Below are 20,181 nucleotides of genomic sequence, written 5' to 3'. Positions count from 1 at the left end.
CCCTTCCATGTTCGTTTCACAATGAAAATCCCCAAACTGCCTGGCTAATGATTCTGTTGAATCAGCTTCCAAACATATGCGCCCCTTGAAATTCATTTTTGACTCGCTCTGCCATTGCTAAGAGTATTATTGAAGCTCCTTTCTATTTCTTAATGTTCCTTCCGTATGAACGCACTCAGTTATCGATCCTTCGACAGTCCTTTTAGCAAAACAATAATTAAATAGGAGAATTTATCTCACTTAGAAATGTGTTCCACCTAATTTGTACCATTAGAATTTGGTAACAGGTAAACTGTGTTCCAAGCTCTATGAATGTGTCCCAAAGATTGGAACACTATGTCCCAAACAACGGAACATTCATGTTATTAAACACCCTTAAATAGCAGTTTGTTGCTATTTCATGAATTTATCCTAAAGATTTCGACAGATTCAAGAGAATAAATCTGCTCAAATCTTTGAAGTAAATTCATACATCAATGACAATTTGTTCCCATTTCCAAACACTGCTTTGGGGCTGTTTTAAAGCATTACTATCAATTCATTTTCAATATGGTCAGACCTTGCACCATTTTGAAACATAAACACATCGGTCTGTATCAGCCCACCCTGGCCATTTGAAATTGTTAAAAAACAAATTAACTGTACTATTATTATTATTATTATTATTATAGGAAAATATCGTCCAATGCAAAGCTGAATTTGCTGCTTAAACACCCAGAACCAGCCCCTCATTGTTGCGGTGAGAGGCCGATAGGATGTGTATCACTAACAAGGGCGATGTTGATTACACTGATCGTCACGTTGAAACACTGTCAATTGCGTACATATTCCTACTTACATCAAGCTAGATTCATGTGTCCTAATTTTCACAGCTAATTCTTGTTTATTTTGAATGCATGTATAAGGCGCACCCCAGGAGATGTTGGCATTCATGCTTCATTTCTGCTTCGTTCAAGTGAAGAAGCACAGAAATGACTTCATGATTTCTGGTTTGAGCAGATGGTGAGATGGTTAGGCAGGCAAAGGGCACCTGCCATTGCTTCAGATACGCTGACATCACCATGAAGGAGAGAATTCATGTCCTTCTGGTTACGTCCTCCAGAGGGTACGTGGGCGCTGCTTGCTGCTTCATTCTTTTTTCTGGAGTTCAGAAGTTCGATGAGTCGATCCCGACGTCGTAGAAAGTCGGCCGGAACCGGAAAGTCGGTCACAAAGAAGCGTCGCAATCCCCATGTATCAAACTGTCACTCTTCTTTCTTGGAGCGGAACATTTTCTTCTCTTTGTTTTTTATCACGAAACCTTCTCTGCCTACTGCATCTCAAAGTCCAGAAGAGAAAGAGGGAGAGAGAGCGGTTCCACTCCGCCTAAAAGCCCACAAGGGCAACATGAGAAATCTCATCTTCGCTGTGACCGTCTCCATGCTTATCTTCTTCACCCCTTGGACCTCACGTTCTCAGGCGACCTGGATGTTGCCACCTGCCTAAAGGCGCACGGAGTGAGCAACTTCACGTCAAATTTGCAGCTATCCCGCGACGCTTCCCGGATCGACCATCTGTTTCGGTTCTCCGTCCAGAACCTCCGATTCGCGGACCCCAGCTTCCTGAGACCGCGGGTTTTTCATGTTGTCAGGGAAAGCACCGGCGGCGGGTTTGGCATGTTGTCAAGGAAATACGGCCTGGCAGCCGATAATGTTATCGACGCCGTCTTCTTCGATGCTACCGGCTGTATTCTGGACCGAGACGGTATGGGCAAGGATGTCTTCTGGGCGATACGCGGGGCTGGCGGCGGCAACTGGGGCGCGGTCGCAGCTTGGAAGCTTCAGATCCGAGAGGTGTCACGAAAGGTGTCCGTGCTTGCCCTCTCTAGTTGCGGCACGAGACAGCAAGTGGCCGAGTTGGTTCACAACCGGCTGTTGATCGGGCCAAATTTACAGGACGATTTCTACCTTTCTGTGCCGTCGGCGCCGGGCTGCTGATGTGCCAGCACCCAAAATCTCTGCGACGTTCAAGGGCATGTATCTTGGGCCCGCCGGAGGAGGCATTGTCTTCTATCAAGGCGAAGTTCCCGGAGCTCCGGCTTAGTGCAGCCGAGTGTAGAGAGATGAGCAGGATACTCCGTGTTTTTCTTCTCTGGGTTAAGGGAGGGAATCACCGTATCGGATTTGGAAAACCGGTTCTTACATGAAAAGAACTACTTCAAGGCCAAATCAGACTACGTGAGGTGTTCGCTGCCCTTTACAGCGATAAAGGAAGTTTTTCGAATATTGGAGGAACAGTCTCGAGGTTATGCGATACTGGATCCTTGTGGCGGGGAGATGGCTCGGATCTCACCTGACTCGATTCCTTTTCCACACCGAGACGGCAACCACTACAACATCCAGTATCGTGGCGTGAGGAGAAGAGGATGCATGGAATGGTGATACTTTAAATGAAGTGGCTGATAAAATTTTATGGACACACGACTCTATATGTGTCCACTGGGCCTAGGACAGCCTACATAAACTATGTGGATCTTGATTTGGGCAGACTGGATTTGAATGCAACGGCTAGCAATGCACAAAGAGCAAGGGAATGGGGTGAGAGATACTTCGTGGGCAACTATGATAGGCTAGTGAGAGTGAAAAGGAAGTGTGACCCCACTAATGTCTTTAGCAATCCTCAAAGCATACCTCCTCTGGCTGTTGTTGTCTAGATTGGACATAATTGCTGATTTATAAATATTGATGTTTTAGTTTTTGTAGAATATGTGAACTTTCTTTTATAAGTAATGCCAAGTGTCAAGTCCTGCATAATAGCTGACCTGTCACGATTCCCCAAAAGGTTACAGTTAAAAGACATGGTTACATATTTTTAAACTAAAGAGAGCACACAAATGTTCTTAAAAGTATGTATCATGCAGACAAATGTTATTAAAAGTATGTATCATGCAGAAACAGAAGCAACTCATGCATACAAAACACACACACACACACACACACACACAGAGAGAGAGAGAGAGAGACTGAGCAGTTTATCAACCTGCAGTTGGGATACTTGCCACTAGTAGTAGGTTTATATACCAACGTACTGGTATCCAAAAACATGGAGTAAAACAAAATACCTTTGGAAAGGAACATTGTGATGAAGCAGAGCCGCTGTAATACACTAGAGGAAAAGCACATGGCGAAACTAATCTTTCATCTTCGCTCTTCCCTGAAGTTAACAAGCTAGTTCTCTTCTTCTTTTGTCCACAATAGCAAGTGTTAAACAGGTAAAAACGCTGTGGTTTAAAATAATTAAACTTTACTCTAATTTCACACAAAGATACAACAATTCAAAGGTTTGGAATTTGTCAGAATTAATTGCAATGCATAGATCACCCATAATTACAGTCCTCATTTGGTTACAGTACTATGTATTTCCGTTCAATAGTTTTAACGAATATGTTGTCAACGGCAAGGATGACACATAAAAATGGAGAGCTCACTTTACAATGGAGAAAAAGCGGCTACCCTTAACTAGTCCCAGCTTCCTTTGTTTCTTCTAACGGACTTCTTTTCAGAGTGAGCCTTCTTGTTTTGTCGCCTCTTCTGCTCCTCAACAGCAGCACTAGGAAAAAACACAACGAATTAAAAACGCGTATAATCTGTTGAATCAGTTATTGACATGGTATCCGTAACTAAACTGAACTCAGAAGAACAAAAGAAATTAGCTGACAAAATAAAGCAAGGCTGGTGTACTACATACAGCTTCGCTATCCTCTTCTTTTGTTCCTCTGAAGGGGGAGGGGGGACATAGGAGGCAGCGTCAATGATAGCCTGCACGAAAAGAAAGAAACCTGATGAATGGAAGAAAGTATACAACTTCAAAGTCTGCGATGGGATCAGCTGAGGCAGATACAGGTGGACACAGAGAGAGGATGTTTTTGCAAAGCACTGCAACCAAAAAACATGTAAAATACAGTTTCTGTGAAACTATTATTATCTACGGAGAACTAGACATACTTCAAAATTACCATAATACTGGTTTCCTCTATTTTTGGTCAATCTAACCTCTGTCAAGCCATGGGTTAGAATCCCCGACATCAAGCTTGAATTCCCAGCATATGATAGTTTCAAGCACCAGCAACCAAAACTGCTTTGCATGACCATAAAAACCAGATGTATGATCCATAGTACAAGATATATGTTGCTGTTGAAACACCAAGGCTAATATATTGCAAGTAAAAAGCATCTGTTCTTGTTTACGCTTGTGTATATCTATGTGTAAACATTCATTTGACAATCTCTTCTTGACCAAGCTATTTTTCATAAAAGGGAATATGCAGCCACTGTTGCCTCCAGCATCAGCATTCTAAAAGACAAATGCCACCTTTAAATTTCCATTTAAGTTAAACTGACAAAGCGGATCAGATTCACAGGATTAGCTAAGGACATCTGCAGTACCTGAAGTTTCTGCAAAGCATCTTCAATGTTGCCCCTGCAGGTTTATCATATAAGTAGGCCACCAAGGTAGTTAGTTGAATAAAAGTATGTCGATTTACAGAGAAATATTTACTTCTGTGTTCTTGTCTTTGTTGAAGAAATAACAAGTTCTCCATCCTTGTTTATCCGATTTTTCTCCTGTTAGGGAGAACACAAAGAAATCCTCATGAATCAAAGTGTACCAAAAGTATGCTCAGATGAATGCATGTGCACCTATGAAACACACAAGGATAGCAGTACACTAAAGATGTCTCACATTGGAAAATGAGACAGACCATTTGCAGAATTTTATCCCTGACCCTATCGCCAAGCCAGTATGCACTTTTTACATTGAACCGCATGTCCACCTTAGTATTTACTGTAACAAATAATAAGCATTTAATACAAAAAACTTCAAAAGTTGCATTAAGATAGCACAATGGCACAAACCAAGTAGTAATAAAGAACAAAGTAAGACACATGGATTCAGATACAAAGTTTATAGGCCTGAGTATGAGATTGTTGAGTGCCTCGTGTGCAAATATGTGATTCTCATGAAAGCTGCAAGTTCACAATTGTGCTTACATACAATGGGATATTTAAAATTACATGGCTCATAATACATAAAAACAAAAATAAAGCTAGGTTTCATAGCTTTTGGAAGACTCCTTAAATACAACCCTTTAACAGTTCAAGTGAAGATCCATTGCCACCGTGTATAGCATCAAAGTTGAAACCAACACGGGTATTTCTCTTCGACAAAATATCATAACTTATTTCGACTATTAAGGGCAGCTGAGGACAAAAGGAAGGAGAAAAGCCAAAAGAATAATTGAAGAACCTTCTGAAAAAAAGGTTAAAATAAGCCAATAATAATTAGTGCAATTGAAGATATTATCAGAAAAAAAGTTACTGGAGCTGCTTAGGCCATCCATGTGCAGAGTGCATATACAGGTGTGAGCCTTGACAGCAGCTATTTTCATAGATAAGAGAAGGGCATGTGTAACAACCAAAGTAAAAAGTGCCTCTCCCCAGCACTACACAGAAGTGCAGAACCAAATGTACGGCCTGCTAACAACAGTATGACTGTACCATCATGGCATAATATAAAGCAACGTGAAGGACAGAAGTCTAGACATGATAAAAGTATACAGTACTCTATGCCTTGCCTGTATCACATGAAGAATTCACAGCATTCACTTAGGTGTGCATCCTGTGTCAATGCAAGGACAATAGTACATACAAGGACTCTTCATAGGCATACCATATCATAGCACACTAGTGTTAGGCACATTTAACGTTGCATTATCAACTTTATGTATTTCCTTTAATGGCATAACTGCATAAATCATAACTACTAATGACTGCTCTTCCAATGAAAGTTCATCATTAATTACATTAGATTTCAACTTGAACTCAGAGGACAATAATACACATCAGAAACACTTCATAGGAATAGCATATCATAGCACACTAGTGTTAGACACGCTCAACATTACATTTTTAACATTATCTATTCCTTTCATAGACTGACTGCACATGGTGAAAGGCACCATGCCAAACTCAACCCAAAATTTCAATTGGTCGTTTGATAATGTTGATTCACATTGATCCAGTGGTTGGAAAATCAGAACTTTTTGAAATTTGAATGACCTCACTTATCTTATTTGCATGATCAAGCCAGTATGTATTTAAGTTACTCCTGTTTCTGTAACTCTTAAACTTGCAAAAATCATAAACAAGTAAAGACCCCACAAGCGTTGTGGTCAGAGCTCAGCTCTAGACTGTAAAATCAAACTTCAACAGTTATACACTGACAAACAAAAGTAAAGCTTTATAGGCGAATTTGATAAGATGCACACTATCTCTGCAGCGGAATCAAATGATCCCCACAACTGTATTTACGGTACGGTCCGATTCGCCAGGAGGCTAGAGTTACTCTGGTTGATCGTTTTCGGTTCCACCGAATTCCAATGCGCAGCCTCAGCTCTTATAAACATAAATAGCATTTCAAGTATTGCAGAAAAAGAAATGGAAGAGTAGGATGAACGGAGACCTTTATTGACGTTTTGGCCTCCAGGGCCGCCGCTTCGTGCGAAGTTAACGATAACATGATCTGCAAAACAAAACAAAAAAAGCGCACAAAACGAGAATCGCCTAACTTCGTTATAAGACCTGGAAATTTAGGATTTTGAATGCCGAACAGACAACAAGCGAGAAGGAAAAGCAGTTCCAATTTCAGAACCTAACGTAATCTTCGGGGTCGGCTCGTCGGAGACAGACGCGGCCCTCTCCTCAGCCTGCTGGAGAAGCTGCTGCATCTGCGAGAGCCGGGCCGAGACCTTCCCGCCCTCGCCGGAAGCCGGCAACGAGCAGTAGATCCGGCCGGGTCCGGCGATCAGGGACTGCCCACGTGTCCCGATGCGGGAAACGAGTGGGTCGATAGAGGGCGTGTGGTGACTGAAGGCGGAGAGCCCCCGCCGGCAGCAGAGGTGGAAGTGCCTCGTGAACAAGGAAGCCATGAGAATGAAAACGGGAGAGGGAGGTAAAAGAAGAGGAAGTTGGGGGAATGGATGGCTGCGAGTTACGGAGTTCGTGCGTCCATTCGTCCCATCGTCCAACTGATGGGCTTAGGCCGGACGGCCAAACGCCGTCTCTATTGTCTTCCGTTATCGCCGGGCTCTTCTCAGGGTTTTTAACGCTGCGAGGCTTAAATTAGAAGCGCTTGCTTGGTGTAATAAGAGTTGAATATAAAGCTGCCGGAAGTCCATAATATTTCCTTGACGTGAACCGATTAGATCAGGAAGCCAGTTGCTAGTTTGATTCATGTGACTCACTTGTCTTTCTTACAAACCAAAACCAACATATAAACTCTAAAAAGAGACTACTAGCTTTCTTATCAGCCATTAGCTTGATTCTTGTGTCTATCAATCTTTATCTTTTGTGCAAAGCCAAAACAGACATAAGCTTTTAAAAAAGAGACTACTAGCTTTACTTTTTATGCCGCAGGACAAGCAATAACGCCGATTAAGGTTGGGCATCGACCCGGCATGGGCATACCTGAAGCCCTAGTCTAAGCCTAGTAGTTAAGTTATTAGGGTGAACCCAGTTGTCAAGTTCATGCTTACTGGGTATCTGGTTTGATATGCATCTTTATCGAAACCCTTAGCATGTTGTTTTCTAACATCTCATAAACCCTCAACAACATACTAAGATAAAGGATTGGCTGCAGGCATCACACAGATGAGATGAAGATTATCTATATAAATATATATATAACAAAAAAATATGAAGAGATGAAGTTTAAGGGTATATATTGAACAAGGTCAAACACCCAATATCTAATTAGGGCCAGCCTTATAACCACCCAACCTATCCCGGGCTCGGGCCCCTCGTTTGGTGGATGTCAATCCCTCCCCTAGCCGTTTTGGATATAGCTTTAAAAAGGCTAGAAACCAAGACAATCATCTCATTAATGACCTCCCTTGAAGATCCCTCACAATTTTCGATATAAGACTAAATTCGGGAGTGTTACAATCCAACCCCCCCCCCCCCTTTTAAGGCACACGTGTCCGCGCGTGTGGGAGTCTGAATGTTGAAACTGCTCTGATACCACTATAACAACCCGACCCACTCCTGAACTCGGACCTCTGGTTTGACGGATCCCCACCCACCCCCTAGCAGTTTCGGCTCCAGCCTCAAAAAGACTGAAAACCAAGACAATCATCTTATTAATAGCCTCCCTTTATAAGCCCTGAAGATCCTCACAATCTTCGATATAGGACTAAACTTCGAGAGTGTTACAAGCCTGGTCTAATGAGCCTTTTTAGCACTCATCATAGACCAGGTACCCGACTAACCTTTTAGTACCCGGTCAGATTCCCACCCTTAAATTGCTAATGAATATGAGTTCAATCTTTTTATAAAAAACAAAGAAGCCAAAAACTTACGTAGGAAGTCAAGAATTAACGCTCTCTAATGATGCATCTCATTATCCACTACCAATAACTCTCGTTTCCCTTGTTTTTCTAGCTTCACCTTGTCTTGAAAAGAAAAAGGAAGGAAAAAAAAAAACTGATTTACATGAAGGGATTACCTTTATATTGCAAAAACACGTGAATCAAATATTACTATAAAAACCTAAAATATTTCATTCACTTATCTGCTCAAGTGGTTTCAAGCTGGAATTCAAAAAATTAAATTGAAGTTCAAAACTACAATGTGAACATGATAAGCTACAAGCCACTTTAACCGCAGCTTGTGTTGCCTGTAAAAAGAAGCATTTTCTCTTCATTACTCGAATCAATCATAATTAGAATTCACAGAATAATATAATAGTTAAAAAAAAGCATCTCCATTATGGCACTAAGCTCAATAATACATAAACAGGATACTAATGAAAAGCATGCAATTGTTATCTCCAAAGAAGTTAAAAAATCAAAATATCATGTCTAAAGGCCCTTAAAAATCCTTTTCACTCTTCACGGGGGAAAGCCAAGGTGTAAACAAAAAAAAATTACAAACATAAAAGTGAAGTAGGACATTAGGCTTCCACTCACTATTGGGTCAGCAAAAAGCTGAAGCCCCTATCTAACCTCACCATAAGACATATTTTTAGTACTTACCATAAGACATATTTTTAATACTTACCATAAGACATATTTTTAGTACTTTGGGATGCTTTTCTTGTTATTTTTTAACTTGGTAGGTAATGACCTATTGTTTTTGCAGCATAAATAGTTATACATCGTAAATTGAAATAGAGATTGACTGCCTATCAACTCTCTTGAAGATACTCTTAAGCTCTCACTAAAAGCTTTTGTGGGAGAATATTTTAAGAGGCCACTTTTTTTTATGTCATATACACCCGTGAACTAAAGTCTCATGCATATACTATTATTGTAATTCAAATAAATAATACCTATAAAAATTGAATTGCCGGCCAACTTTTGATCTTCTAATAACTAATAATTTTTATAAAAATTAAATTGACGATCGAATTTTTGGTCTCCTAATAACTAATCCGACCAATTATAAGCAACGAGTAAGCGAATTACCGAGAGGTACGTCTCAGTTGCGTAATATGGTTTCACCAGCGCCAATGACGAAAGAAAAAGAAGTTGGGCGACCCCACCGAGCGGGCCCCACCCCAACTTGACGACTCTCGGGGAAGGGGAAAAAAAAAAAAATCATCGGTATCCCTTTCGAAGCCCATAATACGAACAAAGGGAGAGCGAGAAGCGACACGAAGGAGCCACTTTCCCCCTCTGCGGCTCTGCCCCCTTCCGCCCTCCGAAGGCTCCGGCGCCGTCGACCGCGATCCCGGCGGCTACTAGACCTTCCGCTCCTTCTTTTCCAACGCTGAGTCCCCCCTGTTGGGTTGGAGACCGGAGCCGACGGTGCGGCATGACGATCGGTTCGGGAGGATCTAGCGTTGTGGGTCGGTGGCCTTCAGCTCTTTCATCCTTTCCTTTTTCGTCTTCTTCTTCTTCGTGGTTTTATGGTTTCAATCATGCGCCGATTGCTTCTTTACTAGATCGGGTGTTTTCGTGTTGCGAAATTCGTCTGTATCGTGCGATTCTGCTCCCGGCTGTTGGTGATCATGTTCCGTAATGGGATCGGTTCGATCCTGAGTGAATAATTGGTTTTTTGCTTTGATTGATGTGTCCCTTGCTGCGTTTTAGGCTGGACTTCTGCAAATATCCGCGCGTTTGCTTGCGTATTACCGTTTAAATGCACAGAAATAAGGCAGCTTGTTTGGGGCGATTCTGGGAGCGAATGATCAAGATTTTTGTGTGTAGTAATGAACTTTTGTGAGCTTAGAACAAATCCATAGCGTGAATGTGCATCCTATTTGCTTTGTGAGTGCAAGTATGTGGTGACCGCAAATTTCACGTCCTCGTGTGTCTTTCGTGCGAAAATCGGTTTTGACTTGAGTTACTTGTTGAATGTTGCATAACCTTGCCTATAATGCTTAGTCAGTTGTCTGTTTCTTGAGCATTATTTGTAACATTCAACTTGCTCTACAAAACGTTCTTAGTGTAGCTCCAAATTGTTGGAAGTTTTTTCAACATTGGGAAGTGGAGTCTTTGCAGCATAAATATAACTATAGGATCTTTGATTCCCAAAATCTAGTCAAGTGCCCTGTAGATTTTAGTATGTGAGCATTTATTTGTACACGCCTCCCGATGGTACGAAGATATTCTTCATGTTTACGTGGCTATATTTGTGCAGTTCCGCGCAACTTCAGATTGCTGGAAGAGCTTGAGCGAGGAGAAAAGGGAATTGGAGATGGCACAGTTAGCTACGGGATGGATGATGGTGACGACATCTACATGCGGTCCTGGACGGGGACGATCATAGGACCTCATAATGTATAATAATGCTTATGTTTTCTTACCCAGAATTTGGTTCTAGTTTGCCTGTTTTTAGCATCTTACCTTCGTTTTCTTTTTTTGCAGTCCGTTCATGAAGGGCGCATCTATCAACTGAAGCTGTTCTGCGACAAGGATTACCCTGACAAGCCTCCCAGTGTTAGGTTTCACTCACGAATCAACATGACATGCGTAAATCATGAAACTGGAGTGGTAAACACGAAAAAGACCTCAGCACCAAGTTGTCTTTTTGGCATAAATAAAATTGCGGTTATCATAATCATCTCTGTAATGGACTCCATGTTTTTGATAGTCATCGAGAATATCTCAATTTCATTTATGCAGCTCCTAGAGTATCCATTATGACAGGGCGAATGGAGCTGCTTGGTTCCTTCAATCAGTATTCCCATATACGCCTTCTCTGATGAAGACCAGCATTGCACATTGAATGCACACAATTGACACGGAACAGGACATGAACATTCCTGATAGTGTTTTCCTGTTTTTTTCCATTTTCTGAATGTTCCAAAAAGAAAAGGAAAGAAGCGAACGGGATGACTTTCATAATGTTTTGGACATGGAACGTAGTTGTAACCAGATATATAACCCTTTTGTGTATATTAAAGTTTATGGATGGTGTGTGCTTGTGAACATGTTTGCTGATGCGATACCTTTTTTTTCCCTAGGTTGAACCAAAAAAATTTGGCATGTTGGCAAGTTGGCAGCGGGAGTACACAATGGAGGACATACTGACACAGTTGAAAAAGGAAATGGCTGCTCCTCATAACCGAAAATTAGTTCAGCCGCCAGAAGGCACTTACTTTTAGTCCATAGCTTGCTGCGTCGTCTGTGGAGTCATGGTGCTGATCGCATGATGGAGCAAGAAACGTTCATTCCGTTGGTTAAAGTTGGGAATATTCAAAGAAGCAGTGTGGGGGAACCCGGTCAGAACCGATGAAAGGTGTGAACACGGTAAGTTGATTGTCATGTTTCTAGAAAGAAGGTTTGAGAGTCTGTTGCGTTAATCAGAAACTTCAAATGTGTAGTAGAACTCATGAATTAATCAGTGTCCGTCCTTCTCCTGCGTTGTTTTACTTTGTGTGGTCTACTTGGTCCAAGTAATGTGAAACCTCTTTATGTTAAGCACGTTATAAGACACTCATCAAATTAGAAGAAAGCCTTTGGAAATTGGAGGTTAACATTGACATCGCAGAAGCAATGTTGGTCCCCTGTGATTTACAATATAAAAGGAGTTCATCGTTTGAAAAAGGTTTCTGATGTAGCATTCACAGGTTTCAGTATTACACTCCACTGCTTGCGCAGTTGTAGCAGGCTGTGGGAATAGTCCTTTTTTGTTGCCCATAGTGGCCATATCCTCCCGGCTACATGGTTGGCGTTTCACCTAGTTGTCTCACTTCGTCGTAAGCATTGTGACCTCAGACATAGCACTCACCACTATATGTTGGTAACTTTATTGTCCACTTTTGGTCGGAGTTCATTATCCTCAAATATAATGTGTTCCCTTTATTCTCGCCTCTGCACAAGCAATTTCTCATTTTCATCTGTGATCTCGTTTTCCCTTGTCATGGCTAATGGCATGTGAAAAATTAAAAAGGGTTCTCTATCAGGATGTGCTTGGTGAGGGCTTGAGGCAGCAGGTGCTTGTTGATGTACTCTTGAAACGGAATGTCCCACATTCCCTGCGTCCTGGGATCTCAAGAGCCAAAATATCCAACTCCATTGATTATGAATATGATGCATGCATACTTGTGCTACACCTAACATTTAGAGGGAAGTGTGTGTGTCTGTTTGTGCATATTCCTGTGAAATACAGTGCCCTATTTGAATGGGGTCTGTCGGCATAATGTTCACCCTATGAATAGAAATAAGAAGCAATCTCGCATGCTGGATTGCGGCAGACAAAATGAAACCGAAACCAAGGCCTTCCAAATGCTACGAAATCAGGGGTGAAGGTCTGGACTTCAGCCACTGATTAAAGCTAGTGGTGCAAAAGAAATTAGCTAACTGCAGGTGAAGGGACTTCCTTGAAAGGTCCGACTTAAGGTAAATGAGATGTGATCTTTCCACGTGAGCCCGTGTAACCATTGAACTGTGGTGTCCTTACAGCGCAAATGGCGGCGACGAAGCTTCATTTGTTGATCACGTAATAACAGTAGCTGTGTTTGGAGCTGCCGATTCTAGGCTGTTTTGCTTTCTTTGGAGATCTGGTAAAATTGGATTGACATATAGAGAAGATTAGCGTGCCCCTGCACAAGGATGACGCACCTAACTCTGGTCATTTTCTGAATCTTCATTACCCCGATTGCATGGATTATGGGGAAAAGATTCGTAATCCGTGGATCTACATGCCTTATGCGGAACGTGTTCCATGACCATGAACAGTTAGCTGTCAAAGTTTCCAGAACCAGAGTACAAGTCCAATAACACTAGCAATAGCAATATAATTTCAAAGAAAACAGACTAATCCATACTGCTAGCAAGCTGCTTCAGTTATAAGGAAGCTGGTCAATCTTGTCTTGATTGCGCACATGGGTTGAAGACTACCCAACTTCTTAGATCTGTTTGTCAACCCTTTTCCGTTCTAACTTTTTATTGCTCTGACATGAGCTTGGATTATGCCAGCTGCTAAGAATACGTTAGGTGCCATTTGTCCCTGCAGTCCAGAAAACCCGGACCGGTATCACCAAGTCTCGCTCATATTCAGACCCATTCTGCTGAATATCATCCTTGTTTGCAAGTAACGTGCCCCACACAGAAAAGCTGTTTGTTTGTCTCACACAGTGGTTCAGCAGAAATAGCATGGAGCCAAGCACAAGTCGACAAACGTATCACTTTATCGTCCACTTGTAGCGTTGGTGAGAGCGAGACATGCTATTACGATCTTCATGCTAACATCTACAAGAATCCAATCAAACTTCAGCTTCTAAACTTGGCAACAAATTTTATCCATTGGAGACTCATCATATGTCCTATAGACATTCAGAAAGAGATCATACGATCTTTTATGCAAGCTGCTTACAGCTGGTTTTACAATATACCAATTTTCACCTTCTTTGTTGAACTATGTGTAGACATTTTCTAGATATAACACGGGAAAGGAAACCGAACAGAAAATTTGGAATCTATTACTAGACGGGGTTACTGTTTAACTGTGATCTTTGCACCACTCTTCTCAACGTCCACTCGAAACAGCAGTCCAGAGCAAGACGAAGTGCAGTTCCAAGACCCAGTACAACCAAAATACCTGCATGAATCCATGACATGAGCTTTCTTGAGAGAGAGGGAAGGAAGGAGAATAGAGGGCAAACAAATGGAGAAGATGGTACCGATGATTATATTTACAGGCAGCGCTGAGAGGCCAAGAGTCATAGATATCAGCACATCTAGAAGAAGTCCACAAATTAAGATGGAAAATGCCACCCAAAGTGGACTTATGCAGCCCTGACCAAATTCTTAATGAGTTAAATCAATACCCACAAGAACAATAATGTTCATCCAGATAAGATTTATGAAATTCATCATGCTAACTCCTCACACAAATTGGCAACAATATTGTTTATGAAAAACGAGTTGGAAATAAAATAGGTGCCCGACCCAGATCAAAGCAGGTGCCAAGTTACTCATCTACATTGACATCAGTAGAGCACCAATTGGTTTCCAAGTGGGTACTCGGCAAGAGCCTAGATTAGTATCAAACAATTGTTTCTGCTCTACTAACCTAGACATGAGATGACTGCAGCTAATGGCCCAACAGGACAAGAAACATACCCTGCGACGATCTGTGCTTCTAATATCAGATACTCTAAGTGTTGGTTCCACTGTCCACACCCAATAACCTGGCTGTTGCATAACACCAAACCAAATGGATGTCATCAGAAGAAAACTGACACACTGACCAAATAACCTGACAAACATACGATAAGATTATATAAAACTCAAACTTGCCTGAGATGCTAGCTGAGAACCAGGTAAAGGTATATTTACAGCCACCTGCCTGTTGTCAAAAGAAATCAGATTCTTCTCCGTACTTCAAAGTGGGAAGAGAATACAAGTGAAAAAAGAAAGTGGACACTTACTGGCAAATTTCACATTTATTTGAGCCTTTGGTGCAAAACCAAGTTTGTATACAAGAACGGTGAGCTTTTGCAAGCTCGCCACGACAGCTGCACCCAAGCTCCACAATAGCTTCTTCAGACTGCTCGTGACAGACCCTGGCATTTTATGTTGGAATAAGAAGTTACCACCAAGTAGCAAGCAGTTCTGGTAAAGCATGACAAATTGTCAATTAATTCAAAAATTGAAAAAATAACTATTTCACGATATGAATTCCAAACTATGCATATTTCTAGCCAGACAAAAACCAGTGACCAAGTGATGCACATGACAAGTAGGAACATAACCAAACTCTTATTGGAATATCTCCTGCTTTATTTGTTACTTTTACTTGATGGGTCTGGCAAGTTGGATTGACCACCTGTTATCCCAATAGCGAAATTCATTTGAGCTACTTACATGCTCTCATCATGTGTCAAATTAAAGAAAAAACAAAACCCGAAAAATGCATAGAGAAATGATCCTAAGAGTAAAGCTTCAGAAAACTCGGTGTTCATTAGAATTTTCTGACTGCACAAAGAAGACTGAAGAATAAAGCCTGATTCCATGCTTCATACATGCATCAAGCAGACAAACTGTGAAAAACAACATTTGGTTTTTTTTTAACCTATCTCCTCTTCTCCTCCTCTCTGCCGCCCATTGGTAAACATACACGAAAACAAAAGACTTAGGAAGCTACACCATCCCATCTCCAGCCATTTCTTTATTTGAGAACTCATCTTGCATAACTGATTTTTCAAGGTATCTTCATCCTGACCTTTTCATCATAAGATATGGAAAAAATTGCTATTCAGAGTTCATCTCCTCCCTGCTTGTGGGAGTAAGAAAATATTGAAATTCAAATATTTATCAACTTGTTCAACCTTAAATTGGCATGTAACCTTCATGCAAAACATTAAGTCGCAAGAGGAAGTGGATATATCTTGACCAATATCCATAGATTTAACATAATAGCTAAAATTATGAATGAGTCAACATCTTCTTTGCCATTTTTCTGACATAAATATGAACGTACTAAGTATTGATCAATTTTTTGCAGTGAAAAAGGTATATATCAATTTATCAATTGATCATTTCTCTAGAATAAGCTATAGACATTCCGACTGATCTCACTATCAATAGTGCTCCTTTATTCTTGACATGTCCAAAGGCGAACCTCTGGAATATCTCGTCATTTGTCAGGACTATTAGTCCAACTCCCTAGGACACTAAAAGTCTACATGGTACAAAAACAAAGTAATCATGTAATTGGTTGCATTCATTGATCAGAACTGGTCCTTAATTTAGACCTGTCCAAGTAGGTTACATTGGATTGTCATTCAGAAAAGTGTTTGAACTCCTTGGAATTCCTTCATCACAGTTGCTACAGAAAGACATGACTCGGACGCTGACTTTGAACGAGTCCATTGTGATTCTCATGATATTTTCAAAAATATAATACAACTTTTTCACTTTTGACGAAAACTAAAAATGATATGCTCCAAAAGTTAGGATTAAAGTTACTAAAACTAATACAGAGTTGTATATACTATGTACCTGTTATCAATATGACAAGTATTGTGCCAGAGAGACCTGGTCAAGATGGCTGATGTAGAGCATCAACCCATCGAAGGAGAGGTTCAGCAAACATGTGAACTGGTCTAACTAATAAATCTAAAACAACAGAACACATCTAATTGAAAGGGCAATTACATTCGTAATAGTGAAAAACTTCATCTTCAATGTGGATTCTAGTGCTTCATAGCAGGACCTCAGGTTTCACCCCCGATTGTTAGAAACTAAATTCAACATTCCTAGTTTACTGAACATCCAAGTACGATAGCAATTTTTATTTCACCAGAAATGGCCATCAATTGAAATAATTTAAAATAGGAGGAGAAATTTCTAAAATCTAAAGCGAGGTTAGTCTGCATTTCTACCACAGAAGATGGGTGAAAAGGGAAAGGAGAAAATGATAACTTTGCAAACAAGTGAACTGCATCATCTTGCTCTCGAAGATAGAAAGCCAACCACAATGGCTTTTAGGTGCCAAGTTGACTTTACTATTGGGAATTATGGAAATTGGAAGGCATTCCAGATAATCGTAGAGTTTGTATGCGAATTAAGTGAACCAGGAACCATGGTATAAGAGACCATTAACAAAATCCTTGGATACTAGTTGAGGATCCTCTTGCAAAATAGACAATCCCACAGGCTAAAATGAAATCTATGCTGTCATAGCAGCACACTTGCACATTTTTGCTGCCACAAGGGAACAAAGGACTATAGGTCCCGCAAATTATATCCCTGCAACCGGTAGAGGCAACAATAAACATAGCTTGTCTATATTTCTCTGCAGAATTCAAAATTATAGAACACTAAAGTCTCTCACTTGAACCAATTCAACAATTATCTAAGTTTCCAGGGATGAGAAGAAATGCACATCCAACATCAAAGTCACTATTGGCGTGCTAGGATACAGTGACTCATCACAACATAGAACCCCCAATTTAATATGCATTTACATCGTTTGACTGGCACATCCTATAACAATTTTAGGTTTTCCTACGACGTCCAGGAAATCGAACTTCAACTGTTCAACCTACTCCAATAGGATCTCAAACCCCTAGATTTTACTGTGGTGAGTCTGGTGACAATTTGGATCGAGTCGGTCCAAACATATAGGCCCAGAGAGCTGCAATTTCCAGAACCCTCGACCCATTTTATCTGAAATCCGAACGGATTCTAAAAGCATCACTGTATAGATAGATAAGTAAGCAAGGGAACGATGAGATAACCGGCCGATAATTAATTATTGAAAATTTAACTATAATAATACAATAATTAGTAGATAGACGTGCAACCATCTAAAACCCATTCTAGGTATTCATATTCAGCTCAAGCCTCACAGCTGCGAGATTACCGGCACCGTTCGTTATAACTTCCGTTTCTCTCCAGAGGAAGTTTATTGGGTGACGAAGCCGCTGCATCTTCAACCTCCCTGCAAATTTCAACCTTTGGAACCCCAGACGCAGCCAACTCTTCTCGCGGGCTGTCTTTTGGAACCATAATGAAGACCGCTCCCGAAGCAGAGTCATCGGCCAGCTGCATGAGTGAATTAGAGCCCCTAAGACTCTCGCCATCGCCATCTCTGGCAGCAGTATTCTGATCATTCTCACGTCTCGCCTCCAGAAGTCCCTCATCGGGATTCAGCTCGCTTCCTTGCGCCCCGAGATCATTGTCGACGTGCTCGTCCGCTCGTTTGTCGCTGCAAGAGCCGTTTGAAGACCCATTCTCGCACGATTCTTCATTATGCATTTGTTAATCCGGTTAATAATTAGGAATTCTCCCCCGTCCCGCATCCAAATCCCTTCTTCCTACAAGAAATACACTGTGAGGAACAGGCTCCACAAATTAATTGCCCCAATTCTCATATTTCCGAGACAAAAGAATGCATTAGTTGGCAAAAACTAGCTGAAACAGAGAAGAAGAAAAATTAGGGCTCAAAACGAGTTTATTTCCTCGACATTCTAAAACGCGATTAAGGAAGGAACGGAAGACGATTCCGCTACCTGCAAACGCAACGCCGGAGAACCAAAATGAACTGGAGAAGTTCAAGTTTCCGTCGGATTTCTGGTACGAGTACCCGATCCGACGGAGTCACCGGCGGCGTTGGAGCAAGGCCAACCGGAATCCGGGCAGCGGGGAAGCGGCGGATGGCTGGGGAGCGTAACGGTACCATCGCCGTCCGTTTTTAAAGGGGAAGCGGGGCGGGTTCTCAGACGCGCATATCGGGCCTTGGTGCTTGTTCGGGAACGCCAGTTACGCCATCGAGGAGCCGTCACCTTATCTGGATCATAACGAGTCGGATCAAGACCCGATTTTCACGATCTTACACTTAGCACCAGCAAATTTTATTATATTACATGAAGGTACATATTTATTTCTGTTTTTACGGTCCACTTAATACTTTGTAGTTGAGTATAAGAACCTTTTCTTGCATTTCAATAAAAGCAAAAAAAAAAAAATGACCAACTTTTGGATATGTGACTCCAACTATAAAATCCCGTAAATTTAAATTTTTTTTTTTGGTGCATCGTTTTACATTTTAATTGTATTTAAAAATATATGTCATAATAACAATAATAAATGATAAAATTTAGTGTAGTCAACATCGGATTCCATCTAGTATTCAAAGCCTTAGGGGAAAAGGTGCGCATCATTTATATGCATCAGTTGTATCGAGTCATATTGGCCCTACAATTTTGATTAAAGACTATGTTTTGATGTTATGGTATTATATCTGCTGACTTGGCTAACACGACTTCCATATGATCCGATTTTTAGAAAGGGATAGTGTCGAGCCTCTTCTTGCTTTCGATATCAACATGATTTTGATGATAATAACATTAGGTTTTCTATAAAGAATGAGAAAAAAAAATATTTTCCATATTCAATTTGTACAATCGAACTTGAAGTTTCTTTGTTGCTGGTTATATGGAAACTTATATTTTTCCTTTTTGTATTCCATAGCAATCTGTGTTGGAATAATTAATGTTCCATGAATTTGGCCTAATATTTGCATGGAACAATCACAGAGTGTTTCTACAGGTTTTCTCTCTTCACATGGGGGGCCCCAAATCAGGTTTAAGCCTCAAAGTTGAAAGCGGTGTAGAACCACTCTTTTGCGTGAAAAAACTGGTTTAGTCGGATAATGATGTATTGTTATAAGGCCTGTTTGGATGAAAAAGGTATAAAGTTGGGACTTGAATTTGATCCCGAAACCACATGTGGGATTGTGTAGGCAGTCGCCCACACAGCTTTCTGAATTTTAATTGGTTTTATATTGGCTGCCCCTAACTATTTGCTTATTCACATTATCACATATCGGTGCCCATCTGCTCGATGCCCTTCTATCGATTTATTATGTATTTGAGAGGTCTATATATATATATATTTTTTTTTTTGAATTAGTGCTTTTATTTCTGGGCAGATCTCAACTTCAATCTGAAATAGAAAGCAATCAAACATGATTTAATAAAAGTATAGACTCAATAAGAGAAAGAAAACAAACACACTTTCGGTGAATAATTTTGGTGAAATCTTGTCCATGCGAAGAATGTACGAAGAAAATTGTAAGATATGTTTTTGTGGCCTGTAAAGCCACGAATCGTGATCAATCGGTCCAACTTCATCGACGCAAGTCGGGTTCGAATCCATACCCGACGTCCATTTCCGTAAAATTTCTTCTC

At 40.9% G+C, this 20,181-nt stretch overlaps 4 protein-coding genes and 1 non-coding gene across 5 annotated transcripts; 3 read left to right on the top strand and 2 right to left on the bottom strand.

The window, feature by feature from the left end:
* Positions 1 to 1,007: 1,007 nt before the first annotated feature.
* LOC116260683 (berberine bridge enzyme-like D-1) lies at positions 1,008 to 3,135 on the top strand. The gene is given in 5 exon segments (XM_031639121.2): positions 1,008 to 1,088; positions 1,182 to 1,953; positions 1,956 to 2,112; positions 2,114 to 2,382; positions 2,385 to 3,135. Coding segments are annotated over 5 exon segments (1,587 nt in total). The 3' UTR covers positions 2,693 to 3,135.
* Positions 3,136 to 3,320: 185 nt separating this feature from the next.
* Positions 3,321 to 7,165, bottom strand: LOC116261110 (uncharacterized). The gene is made up of 7 exons (XM_031639724.2): positions 6,688 to 7,165; positions 6,499 to 6,558; positions 4,739 to 4,821; positions 4,537 to 4,601; positions 4,425 to 4,458; positions 3,727 to 3,797; positions 3,321 to 3,588 (listed from the first exon to the last, which is right to left on the bottom strand). Exons 1-7 carry the CDS (start codon positions 6,962 to 6,964, stop codon positions 3,498 to 3,500), a joined length of 681 nt encoding a protein of 226 aa, XP_031495584.1. The 5' UTR covers positions 6,965 to 7,165; the 3' UTR covers positions 3,321 to 3,497.
* Positions 7,166 to 9,661: 2,496 nt separating this feature from the next.
* Positions 9,662 to 12,021, top strand: LOC116259845 (ubiquitin-conjugating enzyme E2 variant 1D-like). The gene is made up of 4 exons (XM_031637795.2): positions 9,662 to 9,882; positions 10,677 to 10,816; positions 10,904 to 11,029; positions 11,503 to 12,021. Exons 1-4 carry the CDS (start codon positions 9,849 to 9,851, stop codon positions 11,641 to 11,643), a joined length of 441 nt encoding a protein of 146 aa, XP_031493655.1. The 5' UTR covers positions 9,662 to 9,848; the 3' UTR covers positions 11,644 to 12,021.
* Positions 12,022 to 13,022: 1,001 nt separating this feature from the next.
* On the top strand, positions 13,023 to 13,129 carry LOC116261610 (U6 spliceosomal RNA). Its single transcript, XR_004174315.1, has one exon. It is a non-coding gene; the product is annotated as a U6 spliceosomal RNA (small nuclear RNA).
* A 686-nt stretch (positions 13,130 to 13,815) lies between these two features.
* LOC116261459 (uncharacterized) lies at positions 13,816 to 18,671 on the bottom strand. The gene is made up of 7 exons (XM_050079612.1): positions 18,502 to 18,671; positions 17,853 to 18,306; positions 14,914 to 15,048; positions 14,796 to 14,831; positions 14,606 to 14,741; positions 14,164 to 14,278; positions 13,816 to 14,081 (listed from the first exon to the last, which is right to left on the bottom strand). The coding sequence occupies exons 2-7, from the start codon at positions 18,245 to 18,247 to the stop codon at positions 13,966 to 13,968; spliced, it is 933 nt and encodes a 310-aa protein (XP_049935569.1). The 5' UTR covers positions 18,248 to 18,306; positions 18,502 to 18,671; the 3' UTR covers positions 13,816 to 13,965.
* Between the last annotated feature and the right edge of the window lie 1,510 nt (positions 18,672 to 20,181).

The sequence above is a fragment of the Nymphaea colorata genome, chromosome 9 (genome assembly GCF_008831285.2).
Source record: "Nymphaea colorata isolate Beijing-Zhang1983 chromosome 9, ASM883128v2, whole genome shotgun sequence".
Taxonomy (NCBI): Eukaryota; Viridiplantae; Streptophyta; class Magnoliopsida; order Nymphaeales; family Nymphaeaceae; genus Nymphaea; species Nymphaea colorata.
This window is presented reverse-complemented; position numbering and strand designations above follow the sequence as displayed.

Bases quoted from the DNA above. Each gene is read 5' to 3' on its own strand.
- LOC116261110 (XM_031639724.2), bottom strand. From the start codon at position 6,964: ATGGCTTCCTTGTTCACGAGGCACTTCCACCTCTGCTGCCGGCGGGGG. The intron at 6,559-6,687 runs GTTCTGAAATTG...TTTGTTTTGCAG, and splicing joins GACCCCGAAGATTACGTTAG to ATCATGTTATCGTTAACTTC. The intron at 3,798-4,424 runs GTACTGCAGATG...CTTTTCGTGCAG, and splicing joins ATGCTTTGCAGAAACTTCAG to GCTATCATTGACGCTGCCTC.
- LOC116259845 (XM_031637795.2), top strand. From the start codon at position 9,849: ATGACGATCGGTTCGGGAGGATCTAGCGTTGTGG. The intron at 9,883-10,676 runs GTCGGTGGCCTT...ATATTTGTGCAG, and splicing joins GGGAGGATCTAGCGTTGTGG to TTCCGCGCAACTTCAGATTG. The intron at 10,817-10,903 runs GTATAATAATGC...CTTTTTTTGCAG, and splicing joins CGATCATAGGACCTCATAAT to TCCGTTCATGAAGGGCGCAT.
- LOC116261459 (XM_050079612.1), bottom strand. From the start codon at position 18,247: ATGCATAATGAAGAATCGTGCGAGAATGGGTCTTCAAACGGCTCTTGC. The intron at 14,832-14,913 runs GTAAGTGTCCAC...TTTTGACAACAG, and splicing joins AATAAATGTGAAATTTGCCA to GCAGGTGGCTGTAAATATAC. The intron at 14,279-14,605 runs GTATGTTTCTTG...GAATTTGGTCAG, and splicing joins GAAGCACAGATCGTCGCAGG to GGCTGCATAAGTCCACTTTG.